This window comes from Zophobas morio, unplaced genomic scaffold (assembly GCF_036711695.1).
Source record: "Zophobas morio isolate AGI-343-1 ecotype UQ-CSIRO unplaced genomic scaffold, CSIRO_AGI_Zmor_V1 ptg000002l, whole genome shotgun sequence".
Lineage (NCBI taxonomy): Eukaryota > Metazoa > Arthropoda > Insecta > Coleoptera > Tenebrionidae > Zophobas > Zophobas morio.
In genome coordinates, this window is record NW_026972107.1 from 1,065,705 (window position 1) to 1,089,975 (window position 24,271).

General features: G+C 35.8%; 1 protein-coding gene across 2 annotated transcripts; it reads left to right on the forward strand.

Annotated features, from left to right (window-relative positions):
• The first annotated feature begins 258 nt into the window (after positions 1-258).
• LOC135123620 (adenylate cyclase type 9) lies at positions 259-24,042 on the forward strand. Of its 2 annotated transcripts, XM_064048444.1 has the most exons (8): positions 259-465; positions 1,500-1,674; positions 1,726-2,040; positions 8,500-9,031; positions 9,087-9,777; positions 9,831-10,264; positions 20,383-20,940; positions 20,991-24,042. In XM_064048444.1, exons 3-8 carry the CDS (start codon positions 1,769-1,771, stop codon positions 22,716-22,718), a joined length of 4,215 nt encoding a protein of 1,404 aa, XP_063904514.1. In that variant the 5' UTR covers positions 259-465; positions 1,500-1,674; positions 1,726-1,768; the 3' UTR covers positions 22,719-24,042. The 2 variants fall into 2 exon arrangements, with proteins under 2 accessions (XP_063904514.1, XP_063904504.1); XM_064048434.1 differs by lacking the exon at positions 259-465 and having other exon boundaries at positions 1,095-1,674.
• The last annotated feature ends 229 nt before the right edge of the window (positions 24,043-24,271 follow it).

Consider the following 24,271-nt stretch of genomic DNA (forward strand, 5'->3'; position numbering starts at 1 on the left):
TCCTAAACCTTTCAATTTATTAACCGTAATTAAGCACTAGACTCGAGGACCTCCACAAGTACCTCATCGCTTTTATCTTATCGCCTCGTTGACTACCATAAACCCAATCCCGTCCCGCTGACATTCCCGCACACGAATCCAATAAACATCCATCATTTTCTTCGCTGAATATTTTAATATAAGTCGCTGTTTACGCCCGATCTGTTTACCTCCTCTATAAAAGTAAGCAGCTAAATTGATCAATCTCATCACGGAAAGGCAGTCAAATGTAAACAACCCATACTAAAATATCCGCAATAAATTCATCCATCACACAGCCGCCTCAACCGGAACTCCCTGTATAACCAAGACCTCATAATTTATATAACCGCGATGCGCAGTTTTTAAAACCGTCTTCATTGCATAAGCGTTAACCCGAAGAGGCGGGCGTGAAAGCGAAAGTGCCGCTCGTGACCAATTCACCAAGTGAGTAAATTTGCAACTGCGACTTTGAGCGAGTCCGCCCCTGTCCGGCTAATTAATCGGCAATTACGACGAGGTCGATTAGCTGCTAACGACCATCGGAAGTCGTTACGGGAATCCTTTCGAGAGCTTTATGGCCCCGTGTTGACCGTGTGACGTCACGGCGGCCCATAAATTTGGCCCGTTTATTTGTAGTACGCTCCTGCGCTGCGCACAGGGGCGCGCGGTGTTGCCAAATCGCGCAATTTTGGGACCACAGAGGGAAAAAACGTGGCCTGCAACCACAGACCGCGCAAAATATAGAATCATAAAATTAAATTTAGATTTAAAAATCATGGATATTTAATAATTTACGAAAATTGTTTTTTAAACAAAATTATTTGTGAAGTTAGTTTATTAATTTATACTTAAGAGCGCTACTTCATTATTTTTATCTGATAAATATGAGAGGTGCATCGAACGATAACAAAACAGAGCTTCTGTATGTTGCACTAAACGATTTAAAATGAAATCACAGTCATAACCGTGATATTAATTTTATTGAGCGATTGTCAATCTTAATCAAATAAAGATTTCATTGATAATCACATCCTGATATTTTTTAGTCATTCAGGGTTGTTTATTTTTTGGCAACTGGTCTCTGCTTCGCCTTTACAATTTGGCAAGAATTGTTTTGAGTGAACTTTGACTTTACCCAATTTTGAATGTCAAATCGTGCAACGTTGTCACGTGTGCTGGTGATGAATTGTGTGTTCGGTGGATATTTAATTTGAAAAAGCAGTGTTTGTATTTTGCTTTGATTGGGTAAATATGTGGTGATTAGACATAAATGAGTGTCCTTTTTGGTGCGATTTTCGCCGTACTCGTTTCTTTTCCCTGTCGAGTTTGCGCGAGTTGCGCCGAAGCCTGTCCGAAAATCCAGTCGCTGCATCTGGCAACGCCGGTCTGTCATTCGTCAATCAAGTGTGCCGTGTTCGTCTGTCAATGCCTCCTGTCAACTTTCTAATCGGAACACATGTTTGAATTTTTTGCGACAGCCCCCGAGCAGCTCCCCGGCGCCGTTTGCCCAAGCAATTATGAAAATTAGGAGCGAATCCGTGAAAATCGCAAGGCAAACATCGGTGTTGACACAGCGGTAATGTTTGACTTAGATTACAAACATGTACTTCCTCATGACAAGGGTGTACTCCAACATATGCAGCATTCGGAATGGTAAGCCCAATGCAAACACCGAAGCGCCGCCTTATCTCGGCTTTGTTCCAGAATCCTCCAAGATAAAGATGTGCTCCTAACGAACGCGACTGCGATGGCGACCTCCGAGAAACGGCCCTCCTCGGTCAGCTACCGCTCGGAGGCGGAGCACCCCTCGGACGACGACAACGCCCAGCTCTCCCTCGACCCCAACCTGCAGATGTACCTGGCGCAGGTGTCGCAGCAGAGCGGCTGCTGGGGGCGCTTCGTGCCCATCCCGTTCGAGCGGGCGGCAAGGAAATCCTGGTGGGACCCCACGTTCGACTCCGAGATCCTCGAGGAGCAGTACAAGAGGAGCTCCAACCCGCACCAACGGATCAAGTTCAGGTGGGCGGCGGGACGGGGTCCAGAAAGGTGGTAACGTTTTGATGTGGGAAGTGCGGTTTATGGGGGTTTTATTACTAGTGCGTACGTCGAACATAAACAGCGGCGCAGATGGCGGGTGTTAAATTTACGACGACGACGCGATTTTCCTGGGGTGAAGTCGCTAGGAGCAGATCTGCATGGTAACAATGAACCAGTGGCGTATCTAAAGATACTTTCTAGTTTACTCATAGATATGTGGGGATGGCACGTGGCGTGCGTTATCAGGTCTTGAAACTAACACTGACCTCTGTTTACTAAACTATGGAGAAATCATCAATATTCAGTATTTGGTTGCTAATCTTTGCACATTTTGAACCTTTGTTAAGACGATTTGGCCTATTTAAATTTATTACGTAATAAACGACTTTTATTACACGTTGAAACCAAAATAGACACAGTTAATGATTTTCGAAAATGACGTCACCAATATTGTGGCGGGGATAACAAAGCAGTGGCAAATTTCAAAAATCTCGTAACCGTAAACTCGGTCTAAAGAATTTTTTGCGTTGTGTGTTTTAATTAGCCAACTGCGTACAGTTTTTTCTGGAACATAAACCGTCCAATAAAAAGTCGTTGCGGCCTTTTTCTGATATAAACAGTCTGATTCAGTCGTAATTTACAAGTCGCGGTGGTTTTAATTAAAGCAAATTGAATAGATAAGTGCTCATTAAAGAATTTGCACGAAAAATGTGGCTTATTTTTACACCCAAAGTAAATATTTAAAGAAGTTAATATTTTGTTTTAAAATAATTTAATTTATAACGTAAACTTTTTTCGATATTTAAGATTTTGGCTTCTGTGTTACTCGATTCCTTCGATGTTTTACCGTAAAAATTCCTTGTCGGGGCAAATCAATATCGTAAATCACATCAAGTAAGTTTTTACTAATTTATGTGCTTTCTGTGGACTTTGTGAAGTTTGCGACCGACCGTGATTGAATGTAGACGGTGTAAATTATGCAAGTTTAATTTTCCGCTGAATATCGACACGTTCGTGATAATAATAGACAATTGTGATTATTTTCGCGTTTTGTGTCTTGATGAATATTAATTTTGTGTACAGAATGTGGACAGAATGTTTACTTTGAATTTTTAAAACAATGGTATAATATACCTTTATCAAACCCAAAATAAACAACTTACGAGAAATTAAATTTGAGTTCATAGGCGGCTGTAAAATAATTTTATCGTTAATAAATGTATGTCTGTCTGCCGTCTGTGTCGATTTTTCTTAGACAGATGATCTCCAAAACTACCGGACCGATTGTTTTAAAATTGTACATAGTCAATGGGTTTTAAATTGTATAAAAACCATACTCCTACATGTGTAGTTTATGAATCCGAGTTGAGTTTCCAGATTTGTTTTATTATTATTTAAAAAAAACTATGTATAGTTAAAACATTGTTTAAGTATATTATAGTACCTTACGAAAGGGGGTAAAAATAGTCTGTAAGCACGTGATGTCGATAAGGTAGTAAACGGACGTATTAATCAGTATGTTGTACGGGGAGCAGTCACAAAATAAGCAAACGTGCGTGTTGAAGACTTTACATATATGTAATCTATGTATATGTAGTGCATACCTGTTTCATGTGTGTGGTAGCACGTATATTTGCACAAAAACAAATAAAGGTTAAGGTAATAAAAATTTAATATTATCGCGATACATTATCCATAAACGACCACCACTTTAATTAATAAGTAACAAGTCATTTAATTTGCCTCCAGAATAACTATGGGTTATCATCAAACTATGAACCCCAAATTAATTCAATATGAACATCTTCTTACGTATTTTTTTTATTAACAGTAGTCAAATCATTAAATACATATTATCTTTGAAACTAAAATGCATTTTATCACAAATTATTTACCACCATTTAAATATATACGATTTAGACATCAAGAAATAAATTTAAAATCGCAAAAATTAAATGTAGCAAACTTAAAACAGCCTTAAATGCGTCTTGTATGTACGTGCTTATCAATATGTAGGCATTTTAACGCACAGCAATAATCGTTCTTGATGAGTAATGACTGATGACTATTCTACTGTGACACAGTAAATCCTCGAAATCGAAAATTTAAAACATTGGAAAATTCAAATATGCGAAAATTGTAAAATCGAGAAATCGAAACAAAAAAATCAAAAAACCAAAAATTGGAAAATCTAAAATTTAAAAATCGAGAAATTGAACAGTCGGTTAATTCAAAAACCGAAACATGGAAAATTGTAAAATCGAAAAAAAAAATGGGACAATCGAAAATTTAAAAATTCCGAAAATTGAAAAATTGAAATATAGAAGAACTGAAAACTCAAAAAATCGAAAAAAATTAATAGTTTAAAAATTGAAAAGTTAAAATTGAGAAATCGAAAAACTGAAAAATCACAAAATTGAACGAAATATCCAAAAATTAGGAAATTAAAAAATTGAGAAACAGAAAAGTCAAAAAAGCAGAGTCGAAAAATCGCAAACTTAAAAAATCTAAAAATTGAAAAATCAAAAACCTGAATAATCGAAAAATTGAAGAACTGAAGAACTGAAAAATCGAAACTTTAGGATGTGGAGAAATGGGAATATAAAAAAATAGATTAATTGAGAAATCCGAAAACTAGAAATTCAGAAACGCCAAATTTGAAAAATAAAACAATATTAAGAACTGAAAAATCGAAAAATCTAATATTTAAAACATTGAAAAGTTAAAATATCCTAAAACTGAAAAATGGAGAAATCCAAACATCGACAATTCAAAAAAATAAAAATTCGAAAATCGAAAAACTGAAAAATCAACGAATCGAGAAGTTGAAAATTTAAAAAATTGGAAAATTGAAATATCGGATAAATCAAGAATCGAAACATTGTAAAATTCAAAAATTGAGACATCGAGAAATCGAAAAATCAAAAGACAAAAAAATCGAGGAGTCGAACAATCGAGAAGTCGAAAAATCGAAAAATTGAGAAACCGAAATAGGCCAAAATCGAAAAATCGAAAACTTAAATATGGAAAAATTGATAAAGCGAGAGATTGAATAATCAAAACATCGAAACATCCGAATCTCAATAAATTGAGATCTCAAAAAATTTAAAAATTCGTAAATTTGAAGAATTAAAATATAGAAGTGGAAACTCGAGAAACCGAAAAATCTAGAAATTTAAAAATTAAAATATGGAAAAGTTGAAAAATTGAGAAATTGAAATATAAAACAATCGGAAAATTGAAAAATCTAAAGTATAAAAAACGAAAAACTGAAAATCCAAAAGTAAAAGATAGAAAAATCTAGAAGTCGAAAAATCAAAGAATCGAAGTATTGAAAAATATCAAAACTGAACGAAATATCCAAAAATTGAGAAATCTAAAAACCAATAAAGCGAAGTCGAAAAATCGAAGAATTGAAGAACTGAAAAATCGAAACTTTGAGAAGTGGGAAAATCAAAAATAGATTAATTGAGAAATCCGAAAACTAAAAATTCAGAAACGCCAAATTTGAAAAATAAAACAATATTAAGAACTGAAAAATCGAAAAATCTAATATTTAAAACATTGAAAAGTTAAAATATCCTAAAATTGAAAAATGGAGAAATCCAAACATCGAAAATTCAAAAAAACAAAAATTGGAAAATCGAAAAACTGAAAAATCAGCGAATCGAGAAGTCGAAAATTTAAAAAATTGGAAAATTGAAATATCGGATAAATCAAAAATCGAAACATTGTAAAATTCAAAAATTGAGACATCGAGAAATCGAAAAATCAAAAGACAAAAAAATCGAGGAGTCGAACAATCGAGAAGTCGAAAAATCGAAAAATTGAGAAACCGAAATAGGCCAAAATCGAAAAATCGAAAACTTAAATATAGAAAAATTGATAAAGCGAGAGATTGAATAATCAAAACATCGAAACATCCGAATCTCAATAAATTGAGATCTCAAAAAATTTAAAAATTCGGAAATTTGAAGAATTAAAATATAGAAGTGGAAACTCGAGAAACCGAAAAATCTAGAAATTTAAAAATTAAAATATGGAAAAGTTGAAAAATTGAGAAATTGAAATATAAAATCGGAAAATTGAAAAATCTAAAGTATAAAAAACGAAACACTGAAAATCCAAAAATAAAAGATAGAAAAATCTAGAAGTCGAAAAATCAAAGAATCGAAGTATTGAAAAATATCAAAACTGAAAGAAATATCCAAAAATTGGGAAATCTAAAAACCAATAAAGCGAAGTCGAAAAATCGAAGAATTGAAGAACTGAAAAATCGAAACTTTGAGAATTGGGAAAATCAAAAATAGATTAATTGAGAAATCAGAAAACTGAAAATTTAACGCAAAAATTTGAAAAATTGAAAAATTTAAATACTGAAGAACTGAAAAGTCAAAAATCGAGAAATCGAAAAATCTAAAATTTAAAACATTGAATAATTAAAATATCGCAAAATTGAAGAATCGAGAAAACCAATTCAATTTGAAAAATTGAAAAATCGGGACATTGAAAAATTGGAAAATCCAGAAATTGAAAAGCTCAAAAGAAAAAAATCGAAAAACCGAGAAATCCAAAAATCTATACATAGAAAAATTCAAAAACTGAGACTTCGAGAAATCGAAAAATTGGAGGATCGAGAAATTGAGGAGTCGGAGGCCGAAAAGGAAAGTTAAAAATTGAAAAATTGAGAAATTGAACAATCAAAACCACGAAACATCTGAATTCGATAAATTGAGACATTAAAAAATTGAATAATCGAAAAATTTTAAAAAAGAAAAACTGGAAAATCGAAAATTAAAATTAAAAAAATCGAAAAATTGAAAAAATGAAATATTAAAACATCGAAAAGTTGAAAAATTGAGAAATCGAAGCATTAAACAGTCGCAGAATTGAAAAATCTAAAGTTTACAATAAATTGAAAATCCAAAAAGTAAAAAATCGAGAAATCAAAAAAATCCATCAATTCAAAAATCGAAAAGTCGAAAGATTGAAATATTGAAAAATCTCATAACTGAAAGAAATATTCAAAAAACTGAGAAATTAAAAAATTGGAAAATTGAGAAATCGAAAATCTAAAACAGCAAAATCGAAAAATCGTAATCTTAAAAAATCGAAAAATTGAAGAATTGAAGGTGTGAAAAATCGAAACTTTAGGAAGTTCAGAAATGGGCAAAAACTTTAGAAATCGACAAACTGAAAATTTAGAAACGTGAAAATTTGAAAAATTGAAAAATCGAATTATTTAAAACCGTAAAATTGAAGAGGACAAAAATTGAGAAATAGTATCATTGAAACATCGGAAGATTGAGAAATCGAAAAATAAAAAAATCGAGAAATAGAAAATTTGAAGAATGGAAGAATCGGAGAAACCCAAAATTGAAATATTGAAAAATTGAGAGATTTAAAGTTGAAAAATCGAGAAATCGACAAGCCGAAAAATCTCAATAGCGTATTTATAAATCAGGACTATGCTACTTTTTAAAATTTAAATAACATTATAAGTTGGAAAATGTTGATTTTTTTCCAAAAATCTTGATGTCTAAGGTGAAAACTAAAAAAATATAATAAACATTTCAAACAATGTCTGTAACTTATTTTAATGTAAATTATATTCATGTGGTTAACAAAATCAAATGTAATATTAGTGTGATTTTGACCTTATTCTAGATTTTATTACAGCAGAACGGCGTGTCCTTTTTAAATTTTAGAAGTTACGGAAACTAGTTCAAGAAACAATTAGTTATCTCGTATTTTTGAAATAAAATCTACCAAAACGTCGGATAACAGCAATTGATTTTCATTGAAACAAACAGTCTTCACAGCAATCTTTAACAACTCGATATTACAAACATGCCTCTTAAGTTCTTCATGCGGTTTTTTCTGTCTTGTAATTATTTGTAATGTCAACGCCGAAAGTTTATGTCATTCTGTTATTTACTTTGAATATATATTTTCATTTTGTGTTAATATTTTTGTAACACCACGAATCTAAATTTTACTTTAATCTTGTAAAACTAAACAATTATACCAGTTTAAAAACCCTTGGTAAGTTTCTGTCAGTCTTCAGATATAGTCAAATAAAAATAGGCGTCAAATTCATTTAAATACAATTCTTTCGTATCACGTTACAACGCGTTGCTTCATATTTTTTATGTCAAGTATATTTTCATATTTTGTACATATATGTTTATACACATTACTGTTTACGGAACAATGTTAATTATGGATTTATGGATAACTCCTCGTATAAGAGCAGAGTGAAGGGTGTTTGCCTTTGCTAATGTTTGATGGCGCCAAAATAAATCTAATACGTTGGCTCACTGTAGTGAAAATTTAGGCGAAGTAAAATTTGTATTAGGTTGTCCAACTATAATATACTTAAACAATGGTTAAGATAAGCAAGAGTGAGGAAAGCGCGATAATGCTGGTCTCGATTCGCAGGTACGCCCTCGGGTACATGTTACTAATTTCCTCCTCATGGCTCATCTACTTCCTCGTAACGGGCGTCATTTCCGAAACCGACCATTGGCCGACCCTCTGCATGGTACTCGGAGCCCTCATGCTGTCCGTAACAATCGTCCTCTTCATAACCTACACCGACATCTACAACAACCACATGTTGCTCATTTCATTAATCGTCGCCTTCGTCTTGTGCATTATAAGTTTATCGTTCATCGTCTTGGTACCAGTGAAGACAGACATAACCTCCGACATCAGTCCGGTGGGCCACTTCTCCATCTGCATCGAAATCCTGATGGTGATCTACACCCTCATCCCTCTCAAGCTCTACATGAGCATCGTGATCGGCCTCTTCTACTCGTCCGCCTTCGAAATCCTCACCGTCAGCCTGCAGAAGGAGCCCTTCGACGCCGCCACCATCACCGTCCGACTGCTCTCCCACCTCTGCATCCACCTGATCGGTCTGCACATCCTCGTCATGTCCAACGTGAGAATAAGGAACACCTTCATGAAAGTACGCACTTCCAACTCCATGTGTTCGGTAAACGTAGTGTACGTGGAAATTTCAGGTTGGCCAGAGTTTGCTCGTGCGACGCCAGCTCGAATCCGAGAAGAAGCTCAAAGAGAACATGATCCACTCCCTCATGCCGGCTAGCGTGGCCGAGTGGCTCCTCAACGAAGAAGAGACTTTCACCCGCAGCGACCAGCGCAACTCCGACCCCGAGACCAACGTCATACGGTCGATGTTCCGTCCCTTCAACATGAACCGCATGGAGAACGTGAGCATCCTGTTCGCCGACATCGTCGGCTTCACGAAGATGGCGAGCAAGAAAAGCGCCGAGGAGCTGGTGGAAATCCTGAACAACCTCTTCCAGCGGTTCGACCACCTGTGCAAGTTCCACAATTGCGAGAAGATCTCGACGCTGGGGGACTGCTACTACTGTGTGTCGGGGTGCCCGGAGCCGCGGCCGGACCACGCCAAGTGCTGCGTGGAGATGGGTTTAAGCATGATCCAAGCCATCAAGCAGTTCGACCAGGAGAAGAACGAAGGGGTGAACATGCGGGTGGGCGTGCACACGGGTACGGTGCTGTGCGGGATCGTGGGCACGAGGAGGTTCAAGTTCGACGTGTGGAGCAACGACGTCACGCTGGCGAATCGGATGGAGTCGACGGGCAAGCCGGGGATGGTGCACGTGTCGGAGAAGACGTGCGAGTTCCTCCAGGAGACGTACTTGCTCGAGGAGGGCGAGGCCGTCCTAGGTGAGCTGAAATATTAGTACGACGTGGTCATTAGTTAATTTTTGTGTGTACAGGCATGAAAACGTTTTTCATTTTGGGTCGGTGCGGCGACCGCACTCCCTCCTACACGGGCAGCTTTCGCGCCGAAGGCCGGCAGAAGTACACGAACTCGTTGCAGCTGTTCGTCTCGCCGCCGACATCGTCACCTTCTATGTCTCCCCAGTCCAGGCCGCGCGTCCTCTCCTGCGACACCACTCACATTAAAGCCACGCACAACCCGAACATGCTATCGCCGGACGTGTGCAAGATCAAAGCCAGCAGCTTACCGAGCATCCTCGACTCGGAGAACGAACAAGACGGCGATGCGTGCAAGGAAACCTCAGACTGTGATAATATTAAAACGCCAACATCGACCGCCAGTTCCGGCAAATACACCGTCAAACTGAAGAGCTGGAAGATGCCGAAATTCCTGCGGAAGCACGAAGGGAAGGACGTGGAAGTAGAACAGGTAGGGGTCGTAAGACTTGTGTAGGCAACCGGGCTTCAAAACTGTTGACAGCAAGGACTGCCAACCGAAGTTGAAAAAATTCACCAACTGTTCTATAAACCATGGCCAACTAAGATCTGACGTCCACTCACGGGATATCAATGTACTTAGAAATAATTGAGAAAAGTATTGTGTAAAATGACCATTTCCCGGAACCAAAGACCTTTAAGAGATTTATAAACTTGCTGTTGACGTTGAAGTTCCCGTTGCAGTTGCTGTTTCCGTTCCCGCTGACGTTGCTTTTAGAGCTGAAACTTGTCATTTATAAACGCTGTTGTCAAGTTGCCGTTGATAGTAACTTTCATTTTCAATTTTTGCCTTATTTACATACATGGGTTGTAGAAGAAAAGTGGAGAATTTAAGTTGATTACTACAAAAATTGGCATGTCTTAAGTTTCTTGTTATCGAAATAAGTCTACACATATTAAGAAAAAAAGTCAAAATGTAGCCCCGCCCACCCGCCCTATCCCAATTGTGATGATTTTTTTTTAATCGTCGAGAGTCAAACGACCGGAATTTAATTGCAAAATCCATATTTCCTTAGAAAAATTTACCATTTTAAATGTGTTTCAAGTTTCTAAGAATTAAAAAAATCATCACTATTGCGATAGGGTGGGTGGGCGGGGTATATATTTTGCCTGTTTTTCTTAATATACATAGTATTTTTTGAACAATACGATACTCAGAAACATGTTTTTAATCTCTTGTAAAGAAATAAGTATTTTGCAGTTAACCTGGTTGGTTCACGGCGAATAAGAAAAATCATAACAATGGAGACAGGGCGGGTGGGCGGGCTTACTTTTTGCCTTTTTGTTTTACTGTGTGTAGACTTCTTTTGACAACATGAAACTTAAAACATGTATAAAATGGAAAATTTGTATAAAGAAATATCGATTTTGCAATTAAGCTGTGCCCCATAATTGCAAAATCCATATTTCCTTGCAAAAATTTACCAATTTAACCATGTTGTAAGTTTCTTCTTGTGAAAATATGGCTATGTATATTAAGAAAAAAAAAGCAAAATATAAGCCCCACCCACCCGCCCTATCTCAATTCTGATGATTTTTTTTTATTCGTCGTAAGCCGAGGGGCGGAGATTAATTGTAAAATCCTTATTTTTCTACGAGAAATTACTGTATGAAATATGTTCTTAAGTAATCGTGTTATACAAAGAAAACTGAATGTATTAATTAAAAAAGAAAAACCAAAAGAGACGCCCCACCCATCCGTCTCGATCTCAATCGTGATGCCTTTTTCATTCGTGTTCAGACCGAGGGGCGGAGCGTAATAATTGCAAAAACGATATTTCCCTATACAAATTTACCATTTTAAACATGTTTTAAATTTCTTGTTGCGAGAAGATGGCTACACAAACATATTAAGAAAAAAAAAACAAAATATAATCCCCGCCTACTCTCAATTGTGATGATTTTTTTTATTCGTTGTGAGCCAAGGAGGCGGAGCTTAATTGCAAAACCCTCATTGTTCTATAAGAAATAAAAAACATGTTTTTGAGTATCATGTTATTCAAAGAATACTACGTGTATTAAGGAAAAAACAAGCCAAAAATTAAGCCCCATCCATATCCATCCCAAGCTCAATTGTGATGAATTTTTCGTTCGTTGTCAGACCGAGGGGCGGAGCGCAATTGCAAAATCGATATTTCCCTATACAAATTTACCATTTTAAACGTGTTTTACGTTTCTAAAAATTAAAAAATCATCACAATTGAGATGGGGTGGGTGGGCGGGGTTTATATTTTGGACAACACGATACTCAAAAGCATGTTTGTGATTTTTTGTAAAGAAATAATTTGCAGTTAAGCTCGGCTCCCATTGGTTCACGGCGAATAAATAAAATCATCACAATAGAGATGGGGCGGGTGGGCGGGCTTACATTTTTTCTTTTTGTTTTAATATGTGTACACTTCTTTTCACAACATGAAACTTAAAACATATTTAGAATGGAAATTTTGTATAAGGAAATATGGATTTTGGAATTAGTATCCGCCCAAGAATTGCAAAATTCATATTTCCTTGCAAAAATGTACCATTTTAACCATGTTCTAAGTTTCTTCTTGTGAAAAGATGGCTATGTAAATTAAGAAAGAAAAATCAAAATATAAGCCCCACCCACCCGCCCTATCTCAATTCGGATGATTCTTTTTATTCGTCGTAAGCCGAGGGGCGGAGATTAATTGTAAAATACTTATTTTTCTACTAGAAATTACGATGTGGAATATGTTTTTCAGTAATCGTGTTATACAAAGAAAACTAAATGTATTAATTAAAAATTAAGACCAAAAGAGAAGCTCCACCCATCCGTTTCGATCTCAATCGTGGTGAATTTTTCATTCGTTGTCAGATCGAGGGGCGGAGCGTAATTGCAAAATCGATATTTCCCTATACAAATTACCATTTTAAACATGTTTCATGTTGTGAAAAGAAATCTACACATATTAAAACAAAAAGGGAAAAAGTAAACCCGCCCACCCGCCCTATCTCAATTGTGACGATTTTTTTTTTATTCATCGTGAGCCAAGAAGGAGGAGCTTAACTGCAAAATCCGTATTTCTTTACGAGAAATTACTACGTATGTCTTAAGAAAAAAAGCAATATATAAGCCCCGCCCACCCGCTCTACCTCAATTCTGATGATTTTTTTTTATTCAGCCAAAAAGCCAAATATTAAGTCCCACCCATATTCATCCCAAGCTCAATTGTGATGAATTTTTCATTCGTTGGCAGACCTAGGGGCGGAGACTAATTGCAAGATCCGTAGTTTCTTTCAAAAATTTACCAGTTTAAAAGTGTTTTGAGTTTCTAAGAATAAAAAAAATCATGACAATTGAGGTGGGGTGGGTGAGTGGGGTTTATATTTTTTGTTTTTTTTCTTAATATACGTAGTAACTTCTCGGTTTTTTAATTTTACGTTTAAAATTTTTTATTTTTCGATTTTTCAATTTTTATATTTCTCGATTTTTTGACTTTCCGAATTTTCGACTTCTCGAACTTTTGATGTTTCAATTATTCAATTGAAGAATCCATAACTTGAAAAATCCCAAAACGGGAACATCGAAAAATTGAAAAATCGAGAATTCGAAAAATAATTATATATCTGCGAGTTTGATTCTTCGATTTTGGGCTATTTCGATTTTTCAATTGTTCGATTTCTCGACTTATCGACATTTCTATTTCTTGATGTTTCTTTTCTTCAATTGAAGAATCCATAAATTGAAGAATTGAAAAACTGAAAAATCGAAACATTGAAAAGTCGAGAAATCGGAAAATGGGAAAAAAATCGAAAAGTCGTAACGTCGAGAAATCCAAAAGTTGAAAAATCAAAAATCGATTAATTGAGAAATTTAGAAACGTAAAAATTCCAAAATTGAAAGATCTAAAAATGAAAAATCGAAAAACTGGGAATTTCTGGGTTCCTCAATTTTTCAATTTTTTTATTTTTAAGTTCTTCGATACTTCTATTTGATTTTCGAATTTTTAAATTTAAGATTTTTGAACTTCTCGGTTCAAGATTTTTCGGTTTTTTAATTTTTCGTTTAAAATTATTGATTTTTCAATTTTTGGATTTCTCCATTTATCAAAATTACAGTTTTTCGACATATTGATGAATCGGTTTTTTCAGTTTTAAATTTTTCGAGTTTTCTGACTTTTTGATTTCTTCAACTTTTCAATGTTTTAGTTTTTCATTGGAAGAATCCATAACTTGAAAAATCCCAAAACAGGGACATCGAAAAATCTATAAAGTATATCTACGATTTTGATTTTTCCATTTCTCAATTTTTTGATTTTTCGACTTATCGATATTTCAATTTCTCGATGTTTTAATTTTTCAGTTGAAGAATCCATAATTGAAAAACTGAAAAATCGGGAAATCGAAACATTGAAAAGTCGAGAAATCGAAAAATGGGAAAATAAAAAAATCCAAAAGTCGTAACGTTGAGAAATCCCGAAGTGGAAAAATAAAAAAATCGATTAATTGAGAAATTTAGAATTTAGAAACGTAAAAATTCCAAAATTGAAAAATCGAAAATTAGAAGAATCGAACAATTGCAAAATGCCAACACTAAAATATTGAAAAAATGAGAAATCGAAAGTTTAAAATCAAAAAATCCAACATTCGAAACATTAAAAAATTGAAAAATTATTATACAATTTTGATTTTTTTCCTGTGCAGACTTTTTTTCACAACATGAAACTTAATACATGTTTAAAGTGGAAGTTTTGTATAAGGAAATTTGCAATTAGGCTCCGCCCCATAATTGCAAAATCCATATTTCTTTGCAAAAATGTACCATTTTAACCATGTTGAAAGTTTCTTGTTGTGAAAATATGGATATGTATATTAAAAGCCAACCAAGCTCAATTGTGATGAATTTTTCATTCGTTGGCAGACCTAGGGGCGGAGACTAATTGCAAGATCCGTAGTTTCTTTCAAAAATTTACAAGTTTAAACGTGTTTTAAGTTTCTAAGAATCAAAAAAATAATGCTAATTGAGGTGGGGTGGGTGGGCGGGGTTTATATTTTGGCTTTTTTTCTTAATATACGTAGTAACTTCTCGGTTTTTTAATTTTACGTTTAAATTTTTTTATTTTTCGATTTTTCAATTTTTCGATTTTTCGACTTTTCGAATTTTCGACTTCTCGAACTTTTGATGTTTCAATTATTCAGTTGAAGAATCCATAACTTGAAAAATCCCAAAACGGGAACATCGAAAAATTGAAAAATCGAGGATTCGAAAAGTAGTTATATATCTACGAGTTTGATTCTTCGATTTTGAGCTGTTTCGATTTTTCAATTTTTCGATTTTTCGACTTATCGACATTTCTATTTCTTGATGTTTCAATTTATCAATTGAAGAATCCATAAATTGAAGAATTGAAAAACTGAAAAACCGAAACATTGAAAAATCGAGAATTCGAAAAATAGTTATATATCTACGAATTTGATTCTTCGATTTTGGGCTATTTCGATCGAATTATCGACATTTCTATTTCTTGATGTTTCAATTTATCAATTGAAAAATTCATAAATTGAAGAATTGAAAAACTGAAAAATCGAAACATTGAAAAGTCGAGAAATCGGAAAGTGGGAAAAAATCGAAAAGTCGTGACATCGAGAAATCCAAAAGGTGAAAAATCAAAAATCGGTTAATTGAGAAATTTAGAAATGTAAAAATTCCAAAATTGAAAATTCTAAAAATGAAAAATCGAAAATTTGAAGATTAAAAAACTGAAACATCGAAAAACTGAGAAGTCGAAAGTTAAAAAATCGAAAACATGGAAATTTCTGGGTTCCTGAATTTTTCAGTTTTTTTATTTTTCCGTTATTCGATACTTCTATTTGATTTTCGAATTTTTAAATTTAAGTTTTTCGAACTTTTTCGACTTTTCGATGAAACGGTTTTTTCAGTTTTAAATTTTTCGAGTTTTCGATTTTGAACTGTTTCGATGTTGAACTTTCTGACTTTTCGATTTCTCGAACTTTTGATATTTCAATTTCTCAGTGTTTTGGTTTTTCATTGGAAGAATCCATAACTTGAAAAATCCCAAAACAGGGACATCGAAAAATCTATAAAGTATATCTACGATTTTGATTTTTCCATTTCAATTTTTTGATTTTACGACTTATCGACATTTCAATTTCTCGATGTTTTAATTTTTCAGTTGAAGAATCCATAATTGAAAAATCGGGAAATCGAAACATTGAAAAGTCGAGAAATGGAAAAATGGGAAAATAAAAAAAATCCAAAAGTCGTAACGTTGAGAAATCCAGAAGTGGAAAAAATGCCAACACTACAATATTGAAAAAATGAGAAATCGAAAGTTGAAAAATCAAAAAATCCAACATTCGAAACATTCAAAAATCGAACAATTGTTATACAATTTTGATTTTTTTCCTGTGCAGACTTTTTTCACAACATGAAACTTCATACATGTTTAAAGTGGAAATTTTGTATAAGGAAATTTGCAATTAGGCTCCGCCCCATAATTGCAAAATCTATATTTCTTTGCAAAAATGTACCATTTTAACCATGTTGAAAGTTTCTTGTGAAAATATGGCTATGTAAATTAAGAAAAAAAAAGGCAAAGTATAAGCCCCGCCCACCCGCCCTATCTCAATTCTGACGATTTTTTTTTATTCAGCCAAAAAGCCACACATTAAGTCCCACTCATATTTATCCCAAGCTCAATTGTGATGAATTTTTCATTCGTTGACAGACCTAGGGGCGGAGACTAGTTGCAAGATCCGTAGTTTCTTTCAAAAATTTACCAGTTTAAACGTGTTTTAAGTTTCTAAGAATCAAAAAAATCATAATAATTGAGGTGGGGTGGGTGGGTGGGGTTTATATTTTGGCTTTTTTTTCTTAATATACGTAGTAACTTCTCGGTTTTTTAATTTTACGTTTAAATTTGTTTATTTTTCGATTTTTCAATTTTTCGAATTTTCGACTTCTCGAACTTTTGATGTTTCAATTATTCAGTTGAAGAATCCATAACTTGAAAAATCCCAAAACGGGAACATCGAAAAATTGAAAAATCGAGAATTCGAAAAATAGTTATATATCTACAAGTTTGATTCTTCGATTTTGGGCTATTTCGATTTTTCAATTTTTCGATTTTTCGACTTATCGACATTTCTATTTCTTGATGTTTCAATTTATCAATTGAAGAATCCATAAATTGAAGAATTGAAAAACTGAAAAATCGAAACATTGAAAAGTCGAGAAATCGGAAAATGGGAAAAAATCGAAAAGTCGTGACGTCGAGAAATCCAAAAGGTGAAAAATCAAAAATCGATTAATTGAGAAATTTAGAAACGTGAAAATTCCAAAATTGAAAAATCTAAAAATGAAAAATCGAAAATTTAAAGATTAAAAAACTGAAACATCGAAAAACTGAGAAGTCGAAAGTTGAAAAATCGAAAAACTGGAAATTTGTGGGTTCCTGAATTTTTCAGTTTTTTTATTTTTCAGTTGTTCGATACTTCTATTTGATTTTCGAATTTTTAAATTTAAGATTTTTGAACTTCTCGGTTCAAGATTTTTTTGTTTTTTAATTTTTCGTTTAAAATTGTTGATTTTTCAATTTTTTGATTTCTCCATTTATCGAAATTACAGTTTTTCGAACTTTTTCGACATTTCGATGAATCGGTTTTTTCAGTTTTAAATTTTTCGAGTTTTCGATTTTGAACTGTTTCGATTTTTGGACTTTTTGACTTTTCGATTCCTCGAACTTTTGATATTTCAACTTCTCAATGTTTTAGTTTTTCATTGGAAGAATCCATAACTTGAAAAATCCCAAAACAGGGACATCGAAAAATCTATAAAGAATATCTACGATTTTAATTTTTCCATTTCAATTTTTTGATTTGACGACTTATCGACATTTCAATTTCTCGATGCTTTAATTTTTCAGTTGAAGAATCCATAATTGAAAAACTGAAAAATCGGGAAATCGAAACATTGAAAAGTCGAGAAATCGAAAAATGGGAAAATAAAAAAATCCAAAAGTCGTAACGTTGAGAAATCCAGAAGTGGAAAAATAAAAAAATCGATTAATGAGAAATTTAGAATTTAGAAACGTAAAAATTCCAAAATTGAAAAATCGAAAACTAGAAGAATCGAACAATTGCAAAATGCCAACACTAAAATATTGAAAAAAATGAGAAATCGAAAGTTGAAAAATCAAAAAATCCAACATTGGAAACATTAAAAAATTGAAAAATTGTTATACAATTTTGATTTTTTTCCTGTGCAGACTTTTTTTCACAACATGAAACTTAATACATGTTTAAAGTGGAAATTTTGTATAAGGAAATTTGCAATTAGGCTCCGCCCCATAATTGCAAAATCCATATTTCTTTGCAAAAATGTACCATTTTAACCATGTTGAAAGTTTCTTGTTGTGAAAATATGGATATGTATATTAAAAGCCAAACATTAAGTCCCACCCATATTCATTCCAAGCTCAATTGTGATGAATTTTTCGTTCGTTGGCAGACCTAGGGGCGGAGACCAATTGCAAGATCCGTAGTTTCTTTCAAAAATTTACCAGTTTAAACGTGTTTGAAGTTTCTAAGAATCAAAAAAATCATGATAATTGAAGTGGGGCGGGTGGGCGGGGTTTATACTTTGGCTTTTTTTTTCTTAATATACGTAGTAACTTCTCGGTTTTTTAATTTTACGTTTAAAATTTTTAATTTTTCGATTTTTCGACTTTCCGAATTTTCGACTTCTCGAACTTTCGATGTTTCAATTATTCAGTTGAAGAATCCATAACTTGAAAAATCCCAAAACGGGAACATCGAAAAATTGAAAAATCGAGAATTCGAAAAATAGTTATATATCTACGAGTTTGATTCTTCGATTTTGGGCTATTTCGATTTTTCAATTTTTCGATTTTTCGGCTTATCGACATTTGTATTTCTTGATGTTTCAATTTATCAATTGAAGAATCCATAAATTGAGGAATTGAAAAACTGAAAAACCGAAACATTGAAAAGTCGAGAAATCCAAAAGGTGAAAAATCAAAAATCGATTAATTGAGAAATTTAGAAACGTAAAAATTCCAAAATTGAAAAATCTAAAAATGAAAAATTGAAAATTTGAAGATTAAAAAATCGAAAATATGGGAATTTCTGGGTTCCTGAATTTTTCAGTTTTTTATTTTTCAGTTGTTCGTTACTTCTATTTGATTTTCGAATTTTTAAATTTAAGATTTTTGAACTTCTCGGTTCAAGATTTTTCGGTTTTTTAATTTTTCGTTTAAAATTGTTGATTTTTCAATTTTTGGATTTCTCCATTTATCGAAATTACAACTGTCGAACTTTTTCGACTTATCGATGAATCGGTTTTTCAGTTTTAAATTTTTCGAGTTTTCGATTTTGAACTGTTTCGATTTTTGGACTTTCTGACTTTTCGATTTCTCGAACTTTTGATATTTCAATTTCTCAGTGTTTTAGTTTTTCATTGGAAGAATCCATAACTTGAAAAATCCCAAAACAGGGACATCGAAAAATCTATAAAGTATATCTACGATTTTGATTTTTCCATTTCTCAATTTTTTGATTTTACGACTTATCGACATTTCAATTTCTCGATGTTTTAATTTTTCAGTTGAAGAATCCACAATTGAAAAACTGAAAAATCGGGAAATCGAAATATTGAAAAGTCGAGAAATCGAAAAATGGGAAAATAAAAAAAAATCCAAAAGTCGTTAACGTTGAGAAATCCAGAAGTGGAAAAATAAAAAAAATCGATTAATTGAGAAATTTTGAATTTAGAAACGTAAAAATTCCAAAATTGAAAAATCGGAAATTAGAAGAATCGAACAATTGCAAAATGCCAACACTAAAATATTGAAAAAATGAGAAATCGAAAGTTGAAAAATCAAAAAATCCAACATTCGAAACATTAAAAAATCGAAAAATTGTTATACAATTTTGATTTTTTTCCTGTGCAGACTTTTTTTCACAACATGAAACTTAATACATGTTTAAAGTGGAAATTTTGTATAAGGAAATTTGCAATTAGGCTCCGCCCCATAATTGCAAAATCCATATTTCCTTGCAAAACTCTACATGTTATACAAAAAAACTAAATGCATTAATTAAAAAAGAAAACCAAAAGGGAAGCTCCGCCCATCCGTCTTAATCAAATCGTGATGGATTTTTCATTCGTTGTCAGACCGAGGGGCGGAGCTTAATTTGCAAAATCGATATTTCCCTATACAAATTTACCGTGTTAACCATGTTTTAAGTTTCTTGTTGTGAAAAAATGGCTACACAAACTATTAAGAAAAAAGCAAAATGTAAGCCCCGCCCGCCCGCCCTATCTCAATTGTGATGAATTTTTCATTCGTTGTCAGACCGAGGGGCGGAGTCTAAATGAAAAATCGATACTTTCCTACAAAAATTTACCATTTATATATTTTATACACATATTAAGAAAAAAGGGCAAAATGTAAGTCCTTGTTATAATACCTAATCTTTTTTGGCACGGCAACGTCAACGTCAGCGACAAGTTTATAAATCGACCTTTAACAACTACTCTCTAAATAGGTTCCGGCGAACTCGGAGGACCGGATGTCGACCTCGGGGGGTTACCAGCAGGTGCCGACCATCATCGAAACGTCGAACGCGGCCAACGGCAAGAAGAAGGAGAGCGTCATCAGCGTGACGGACGCGGACGATGACAAACGAAGCAGCATTTTCTTGGACGACGCCAAGGACACGATTGACGTGAAATCGTACATCAGCCAATCGCGCAGCGACATCGGCCAATACGATTACTCGCCGGGCGACTTAAGTCAGTTGCTGAGGACCGGAAGTTACCGATCGCAGTACGGGCGGTCCCCGAACGAGTACTCGTTTTTGTCGAGGGCGGGCAGCAACCGATCGAGACGAGGGCGCTCCCCGAACTTCGAAGTCATACCCGGGGAAAGAGCGAGAAGCGCCACGGTCGCAGTCGGTAACATCGAAAGACCGAAAATGTCGCTCGAAGTTCCCGGCAGGCTTACCAACATCGCCGTTTTGGACGACCACTTCGCCGTGCAGTCGGTGTACAGTCGGAAGGACTCGGGAATCAAGAGCAACAGCCGCCGCAGCAGTATACAGCAGGTATGCATTTACGTTTCGAAGCGGACGGCAGACTGAACTCGTGTTTTCAGCTGGATAACCCCCTCCCCAACTCCGACATGCTGCAGCACCGCGTGTCCGGCTACTATACGTCGAGCCAGAGCTCGGTCAACTCCCCCCACTTCGCCCTCCGGATGCCGCCGACTCTGTTTAATAAGTTCGGCACTTGCATCCAAAGCCTGCGAAAACAATCAGACCGTCAATTAATAAAGTGCGTACAAGAAAACTCCAAGTCGAGAGGTTCCTATTTTATTAAGCCGCCTTTGCGGAAGTTGACTTTGTTTTTCAAGGACGCGCAAATGGAACAAGATTATCGAGCAAACGTCCATTCGCTGTTCGAGCAGTCGGACGCCATTTTGACCCTAGCCAATTCCAAGTTCAACACGTACGTAGACGTGTTGGTTTCGAGTCTAGTCTTCGCTATAGTCACGATCTCGCTGTGGTTGTTGTACGGTCACACGACCCTCTGGTTGGTGATGTCGTTGCTCTTCGTCGCGGTTCAAGCGGTCGGGTGGGCGCTGTGTTCGAAAAGGGTGGTGGAATGCTCGGATAGAATCCTAAGATGCGTGTCGAGATTCTATAGGTGGAACATGTTCGGGGCGGTTCTGGTGAGTTTGCCGCTGGTCACCGTCTTGATAAATTTCTGCACGAAGGTGTTCACCACGTCGGAGTCCACGAACTACCTGTATACGTATTTGTTGTTCGTGGGGGTCATCCACTTCTGTAATTTCACCCAGTTGAACTGCTGGATGAAGAACAGTCTGGCGATAGTTTGCGCAATCGTGTTCATTCCGTTGTTCTTGACCGGCACGTGCTCGAATTTTTTCGTCGAGAGGGACGAGAAGACCGAGTTGAACCCGATCGTGGCGGTTCCAGACGAAGGCAACCGAACCGAATCGGCTCGCTTCGACGACGACCTAGACCATTACAGTTTCCTGTACAAATCCGAGATCCTCATGGACTTGTTCCTGCTCCTGGTGCTCGTCTGCCTCCTCAACCGCGAGTTCGAGATCGGCTACCGCTTGAGTTTCCACGCCAACTACGTCTCGAACCGCGACAAAATCAACGTCCAGAATCTCAAAACCCAAGCCGACTATCTCATTTACAACATAGTACCTGAGCACGTCGCCGAGCAGCTCAAGAAAAACGCGAAATACTCGGAGAACTTCAAGGACGTGGGGATCATCTTCGCGAGCGTGGTGAATTTCAACGAGATGTACGACGAGAGCTACCTCGGCGGGAGGGAGTACCTCCGCGTGCTCAACGAGCTCATCGCCGACTTCGACGAGCTGCTTGACCGGCCCGAGTTCCAGAGCGTGGAAAAGATCAAGACGATCGGGAGCACGTTCATGGCGGCGAGCGGGCTCAACTCGCAGATGCGCCGCGGCCAGAAGGACCCCCACGAGCACCTGTTCGCGCTGATGGACTTCGCGCTGGAGATGCAGAACGTCATCAGCGACTTCAACCGCGACTTGATCGAGTTCAATTTGATTTTACGGGTGGGGTACAACTTCGGCGACGTCACCGCGGCGGTCATCGGCAACACGAAGCTGTACTACGACATCTGGGGGGACGCGGTGAACATCGCGTCGCGGATGGACTCGACGGGGGTGAACGGGCACATCCAGATCGGGGAGAACTGCCTCGAGGTGCTCCAAGAGAGGTACGTTTTCCAGCCGAGGGGCTCCGTCTACGTCAAAGGCAAAGATAACATGAACGTGTACCTCCTCCAGCGGAAGAAGGACGAGGAGGCCGCTTAAGCGTTTTTCTTTTTCATTGTGCCTGCAAACTTGCATTCCATAAGCTGCTTTTAGCTGAGAGTGACCAAGTGTAGCCTTAAACGCTCACCGGATACTAGGTGTTTGTCGGTTAGTCTAACCAAAGAGCGGTGGCGAGCTGCGTCGCGAACGCCAAACCGAGTAGGCCGAACCTGGGGCTCGAACGCAGCGGTTTTGTACACAACGAAATACACGATAGTCCAGCCAATCCGGCCAATAGAATTTGAAAAAGTCGCCAATGGCGAGAGCGGTTTTCGAGTCCCGGTCCGGCCGAAATTTGGGGGACAATAATTGGCGGTCTCGAGATTTGCGTGTGATTATTGGTTGCTTATTTTTTGTTGCCGCGGCGCGCCACTGTGTGGGCGGGGCTCGCTTGACCGTACCAAAGAGTGGGCGGGGTCCGGGCCTCGGCCGGTTCTGTTACCGAGGGGGCGGAGCCTCCGTTTCCAATTTTCGATAGGTTTTTGGAGATTTTTAACAGGATTTTCGAATAACTGTGATAATGTATCTCAATTAGTGATTTTAGCGCTTAGAAGGGCCCTAATTCATTTGTAGTTTGTTTTTTTTTCGAGCAAGAGGACAAACACCTAATTGTATTTCTTGCCAATAAGTACAAATCCGATTTGGAAAATTCCGTGAGGTGTGCGGACGTATTTTATACTCATTATTGTTTTATATATACAGTAATTTTATACAGTAAGAGTTTGGATTTATACCAAAGAGAGGGGAAATTTTATTGCATTATGCTTGGCGGATTTCGTGTTAGACTGATGAGAGAGCGCGTTGTCTTACCTCATTAGAACTTTGACCAATTGAGGACCATGTAAAAATTATTGTGATTAGTTTTGTTTTGGTAGTTGTGCGGTTTTCGACTAGTCGGGTCGGCTTTATACTTTGTTATTTTTGATAAAGTCGCTGACTAGACGAAAACGAAGCCCATGTAATGTGGAAAATTGTATATGATATTATACGGTAGCTTTAAAAAAATAACTAGCTTATTTGTTAGTGGAGTTCCTAACATTGTTTTTTTTTTTATAAAGAAATGTATTACCGTCTACGGTTCTTACGTTTTTATTCCGTTAATTTTAACGTATTTGTTTTTAATTTAAAGTTGTATTTATTTATTGAGTTGTGTACATAGTCAAATTTTAATTATTTAACTATATCCCGTAAAGTGCCTTCTATCATTTAAACTGTCTTTATGATATTTGTTTAATTCGTAACAAATTTTAATAGATATGTTTGTGCACCGTCCTATCATGTATGATACTGATATTATATCTCAATAAAATGACCTGTAATTAAAGGCAGTTTTATTTCACCTTCAAACAAAATATAAACCCATGATACAATAAATACTAGGTATGATATTGCGCACAGGCATTTCGCCCGTATTCTGCGACGTTTTTCTGTCTTCCACGTATTTTTTAGAAGGTTTAGTGGCTATACGTTATGTTTTAATAATTTTATAAAGTCACAACGATGCGTTGTGGTGTTTTTGGGTGTAATAGGGATAAACAAGACATTTTCAAAAA

Bases quoted from the DNA above. Each gene is read 5' to 3' on its own strand.
- LOC135123620 (XM_064048444.1), top strand. From the start codon at position 1,769: ATGGCGACCTCCGAGAAACGGCCCTCCTCGGTCAGCTACCGCTCGGAG. The intron at 9,032-9,086 runs GTACGCACTTCC...TGGAAATTTCAG, and splicing joins TAAGGAACACCTTCATGAAA to GTTGGCCAGAGTTTGCTCGT. The intron at 9,778-9,830 runs GTGAGCTGAAAT...TTGTGTGTACAG, and splicing joins GGAGGGCGAGGCCGTCCTAG to GCATGAAAACGTTTTTCATT.